General features: G+C 34.4%; 1 protein-coding gene across 23 annotated transcripts in view; it reads left to right on the top strand.

Moving 5' to 3' along the window:
- Window positions 1–1,603: 1,603 nt before the first annotated feature.
- Window positions 1,604–6,000, top strand: part of LOC129809648 (amyloid-beta-like protein) — a 57,753-nt gene continuing 53,356 nt past the window's right edge. For 15 of the 23 annotated variants that reach the window (XM_055859644.1, XM_055859642.1, XM_055859637.1 and 12 more), the window contains exon 1: window positions 1,604–3,395. In XM_055859644.1, the coding sequence (XP_055715619.1) occupies window positions 3,324–3,395 (72 nt within the window). In that variant the 5' untranslated portion in view covers window positions 1,604–3,323. The remainder of the gene's footprint in view (window positions 3,396–6,000) is intronic. The other 8 variants (XM_055859645.1, XM_055859634.1, XM_055859629.1 and 5 more) reach the window with 1 other exon arrangement.

Raw genomic sequence — 6,000 nt, 5'->3', positions numbered from 1 at the left:
TTCACATCAGGACTTTATAAGGATTTTTAACAAGTTTTTATTAATTTACTGCCCACACTGGAATATTTTATAGATTGATTGATTTATTTATTGTCATATCTGTTTTTTGTACCACCCCCCCCCCCATGCGGCCATCGCCGTCTTAGCGTCGATTCTAACCTCCACGACGGAAACGATAAATTACGGAAACTATTTTATTAGAGTTATCCCGAATCCTTTGAAATTCCTTAGTATGATAATTTTGGCTTGGGATCTCCTCAACTCGGAGGCAGTAAGTTAATTTAGCTTATCAAGAACCGGTACGTCTACGTCTATGTGGAAGAAAGAATGCTTTCAATATAAAGAAATAATTGAATAAATAAATGATTAATGATTTTTCATAGAAAATACCACAGGATAGTAGTATTTATCTCACTTTTACGGTGTTAAGCCTCGTATAAATTAGGGTATTTAAAATTAAAATGAAACATCATCTTCATTATTTTCAACCGCTCATCCTTATTGGGGTCGCGGGTCTCTATGACATCCAGTTTACAGCCCGCGCTTCTTGATCCTCTGCTACTTCAGGAAGATGTTTTGGTTCGATCTCAAGGCGCTCCAAGGCAAGATTCTAAATTTGATTCAGGCATCTTGTCTTAGGTCTGCACTGAGGTCAATAGCTCCTCACAATGGCTTGCATGAAATACCCCTTATAAAATAAAAATTCTTCACAGAGCCTTACTATGGTTTATTTTATTATCTCTGATACAAGAATCTGTTCTGTAAAATATAACATTTAGCTGTTTTATTCCGAGAAATCCCACGAATTCGGATAAAAATTTCAGTGTAATCCGACTATCATTGGCAGGGGCATGACGTTCCCTATGTTTCTCATGTTTCTAGCGTGCCGAAAAAACCTTGAAGTTTATTCCGTGTTTTCTGTCATTGTGGAATGAATTAGCCAATAATACAAATACAAAACAAAAGCCAATTTAATATGGAATGGGCGACCGAAAACCCCAAATTGGCAACCTACGTAGTTTCGGAGATATCTCGTGAAATATGTACGAAAACAGGGAAAAAATTACACTAAAACTGGTCACATTTTTCAGAGCTAATGTCATCCCCCTGATCAATGGTACATTTTCTCTGACTGAAATCTGATAATCTTATTTTACTTGAGACCCATTTTGAAATTATTTTAACAGATATCAGGAAGAACTTTTCTTAAGAATGAACTACTGGGAGGGACATTTTCCAAAGCTTATCGGTGTATAAGACAGCGGGTTATGTTTAGAATTGCGTTCGTTTGTACAAGTCTTCGTGACTTTGAAGTATCTCAAACTACTCTCCATTTGTATGATCAGTTGGTGAATATGTATAGCCAGCAAATGAACCGTGTGTGGCTGGCAGATCAGCAGATCGCGTTGGTCGTATGATCAGTCTCCAGAATCTCGTTGATTGCGTGATTAGTCTGCAGGATCACGCTGATCGGTAGCTAAAGTGAACCGTGATTGATGGACTTGTTTACCTCTGTGTATGATTGTCCACTATTTCTTGTATTTTGCGATGTGGGAGATTCGTTGGCGGCAAATTCTGCTGTCAGTGATGTGGACACTGAGAAAAAAAGAGGCTGCGATTAATTTTTTTCGTCATATTTTTAACACTTTTCGTGTGTAAAAACATATCAACATTTTTTAATGCTAATTTTACACCTTTTGAGGGTAAAATAAACATGAAAGAGGGTAACTTTAACCCATAATACACCTAAAAAGGGTAATGTTTACACCTATTTCGGATCAATACTGCAGGATAAAATTAACATTTCCGGAATGTTATTTTAACTTTTTCGGATTTCTCTCAGTGGACAATTTCTGGCCAAAAAGTGTTTAATAGCTTCTACATACTTGAGAAATTTATGTCCATATTGAAGCAAATTCCATACGCTTGTGTAGGAAAAACTCTTCAATATATACATATTTTTCTCTAGTACGTAAAGGGCATAAGTTTCAGTGTCTCTACTCAATCAATAATAACACAGGCGTTTACTCCAAAACGAAATCATTTTCTCGAGAAAAATATTAACCAAACATGCTTATCAATGGCCCTGAATTGTCATAGAATCTCACGTAAAGCGACGTCGTCGTTTAAATATCTTTTATTATCGATAAAAAATTAAAAAAAGGTCTATTATTCTCTCGTTTTCACAAAAATTCTTTCATTAAAATTTTGAAGTAAGAGTTTTGACTACTTACTGGTTAAATTTTATAAAGATAATTTTGCCTCACTGCTTAAAAGAACGGAAAGTATTTCGGATTAATCCAAAATGGAGCATTGTATTGCTTTCGGCTATGGCTAAATTTCCGATTAATCAGGTAATCGAGTTTAGTTTAGGCTCTTCGTGATAGTATTGTGAGCTTTTGTGATTTTTTCATTTTCTGCTAAAATTTTAGTGCTAAAGCATTGATTTGTTTCCCGAGTTTCTGAAACATTTTTACCATTTTTAAGTCAGCGTTTGTTGATATTGTCTTTGGTAAGGTTTGTTCTGCCGAAGGTTCTGTCTTGTCTTTTGGCCTATCATGCAGTCTGACTAACTTATCTACAAAAACTTCCACTTCTGCTGATCAACTCTGCTTTAGAACAATGATAATGGCTTCTCCAGCTCTACCAAGCCCTCAATTGGCTCTCTCGCTTCTGTTTTGTGTCTCTGAGAGAAGACCTCGAAGTCGTGGCCGAGTCCGCCGCATTCGGAGTCTCATACAGTGCGCAGTGTTGAGTCGTGCCAAAAGCGTCGCGTAACACTGAAGAACAGTCCTCTTCTCTAGTGAAGCTATCAAAGAGAGCCTGAAAAAAAAGTCCTCTATCGCCCAGAAAAGTGGCGAAAAATCGACAATAAAGCCAATTCGAGGAGTCACTCTGCAATACAAAAGGATTTAAATGGATTAGGAGCAATTGGCGGGGCGTTAAATTGAGACTTTTCCAGTGCTACAAGAATCACCCTCAGGAGTTTCTGAGACAGTGAGTGACTTGGCTACCTAGAGGAGGTGCCAGGAGACGGGTGAAAAAGAAAAACAAATAGAAGGGAAGGAAAAGTGCAGTGTGTGTGAGTGAAGGAAAATAAAGAAAAAAAAAAATAAAAGAAGGGTGAGGTGTTCTGGAAAAACACTAACCAAAGACATTTCTTTGCGGCTTCCGCGGAGGATTTGTGTCCACTTTGGCCATATGTGTTAAAACCTGAGCTCCTCCAAAGTGTAATACAATACCTGAGAAAAGTGTGGGGTCACCCTAAAAGAAATCACAGTTCTTTTTTTAGTGAGAGGGGCTAGTAAGAAAAATCGAAGAAAATGTCGTCTTGGGGTTTTGTGTTCGTATTCGTGCTTTCGACGCTTTTTTCGGATATCACAGTGAGTGTCCAGGTGAGATACAAGGGGATGGGCACCTTCCATCGATTTTCCTTTGGCTCTTTGTCAGCATTTTGGGGCAATTTTCATCTGGATTCTGACGCATCTCTTAAATTTACGACCCGACCCGCAGACTTTCATCCTCTTTTACGGCTTTCTCGATGATTGGGATCATTTCTTTTGTTCCTCTGAACATGTTATTGAATTAATCTTGGAAACCATTATGGATTCTGCACACATTCAGGTGCTTTTGTTGAATTTTATGGGTGTGTTTCTGGTGTTCCTGAGGCGTTTAATTCATGCTTTAGATAAGTTTATCAATGGCTCTGTAGTCTTTGTGTTGAATACGATGGTTTCCAATAAATTTGACCATTTCTTTATGATTTAGTTGACTTCTCTGACGCTCTTATACACGTTTCGAAAGTTTCTGGGGAGTCTAAGCTGCCTGGAATCTATGTTACATCAATAAAATTTAGCCTTTTGCAAAATTTAGAAAAAAAACCTAAATTTTAGCCTTACTTTAGAAATTAAGAGTGTTTACTCAAGTGTATAACTCTGTTTCTAATGTTTCTAAAACGATTTAAAAACCTTAATACATTCTTTTATCTATAGGCTTCGTCACTTTGTAAAGATTTAATATATTTTTGTGGATTTTAATACATTTGTTTATTAAAATTCATGGTTCTATGATTTCATTTAGCGTTTCTAGGGTTTCTAAATTTTTAAAAGTATTTTAACTATTTTTGGAGAACAATATAAAGCAGAATAAGCGTTTAAAAAATTAAATTACCTCTAGGAAATAGTAAAATTGCAGAAAAAATCACAACTTTTGAACAATTTATTGTAAAAAGTAGACTCTAAGATAACTTTTAGGGAATAAAGAATTATTATTTCTTTTGTTTGAGTAATTACTAAAGTTTGTAGTTACGTTTCTGAAGTTTCTGAAGTATTTTTACTGTTATTCAAGTTCAAAAACGCCTAGAAAAATTACATTACTTTTAATAGATAGTAAAAACATTATAGAGCCCTTAAACAATAATTTAAGATGCTACTAATTCTGTTGTTACGAATCTAGAAAATCTCAGAAACGGAAATTTTAAACAGTTTAAGATTTTATTAGTCGTAGTTTTGTTTTATTTATTGACTTCCGAGTTTCTGTTTTTCGATTTTTACATTGTGTTCTAAAATTTGACTTTCAAAATCTTTTTCATTTACAATTTGTACTCTGTTTCTAAGGTTTCTGAAAAGTTTTGCATATCTCCAGGCTTATTTTTGTTTTCATTGTCTGGTTTTATCCGACCATTTTGCCACAGTATGTGAACACTATTAATTTCTGACTTATTTTAAATACGCAGAAACATCTGTAGTTATGTTTCCAAGGTTGCAAATGAAGCTATTAATCACAAAGGTTACAGACACCACATGTTTTAGGGTTTTTCTTTCTTCTGACTGTTGTATCTTTTTATTTTTGTTTTAATTCTTAGGTAGGATTTCTTAGAATTACTGAACAATTTTGTCGAAACAGAGACAGGGTGGTTTTGTTAAACGATTCTTGCAATAATGTTCCTAAGGTTTCTGAGACTATTTAGTTTTCGTAATATTTGAAATTATCATCTATTTTTGTTTACTTCCAATTATTGTGATCTTATGTATCAATATGGATTGAATTTATATTAAACTGCATTGATAGAAAAATGCTAGTGGAGCAGTTTCGAAGGTTTCTAAAGCGATTTAATCGTTATCGCGTTTCAAATATTCTTCTATACTTTAGATTAATTCTGATAATTGTGATTTTAGAAAATGTTACAGACGTTTTGTTCAGACAATTTCATTGAATAACAAATATTAGTAACAACGTTTCTAGGGTTTCTGACACGATTTAATCATCATCGTCATTGAAATTTTCTTCTACCTTAGGTTACTTGTGGTAATTGTGATCTTACGAGATGTTATGCACATCTTGTTTTTAAAATTTGCATTGAATAATAAGTACAGTACGACTCCGATAGAGTCAACTCCTCAAAATTTTAAACATCGTGAAAAAATGTATAAAATTCCAGGTTTATTTTCAAACTCTTAAACTATTTTTGTTAAGTAAGGACCTGAGACAATTTTTAACGAGTGTAATAGTACCTTCCTCAATTAATAACTTAAAATATTGCAGATACATAAGAATCAAATGTGTTGACTCTATCGGAGTTGTATTGTATTAGGAATGTTAGTAGCAACGTTTCGAGGGTTTCTGAAACGATTTAATCATCAGTTATATACAAAAATTTATTGTAAATAATTATTTTAGATGGATTGTAATCTACCTTACAATTTTACGCGTTTCCTGATTGAATTGCGTTTGTAAGTAGAGTTTATAACACTGTTTCTAATGTTTCTGAGAGGTTTTTATACAAGTAAACACATTTTTGTGGATCTGTTTAAATTTCTATTGCACATCTTGACCCATCCTGTGTCTGTTTTAGCTCAAGTTTACAGAAAATCTCAATGATTCTTCATTTCATTTTGCTGCCGTATGCGATATTTCAGTACATTTCTCTCCATATGCTCTTCGGACTGAATTTGCCAGATTCTCTGGGGAAATGGAGGATAGTATATATGGATGAAAGAA

Source organism: Phlebotomus papatasi, chromosome 1, assembly GCF_024763615.1.
Source record: "Phlebotomus papatasi isolate M1 chromosome 1, Ppap_2.1, whole genome shotgun sequence".
In the NCBI taxonomy this organism is placed as follows: Eukaryota; Metazoa; Arthropoda; class Insecta; order Diptera; family Psychodidae; genus Phlebotomus; species Phlebotomus papatasi.
The sequence above is the reverse complement of the archived record's forward strand: the minus strand, read 5'-3'. Positions and strand labels throughout refer to the sequence as shown.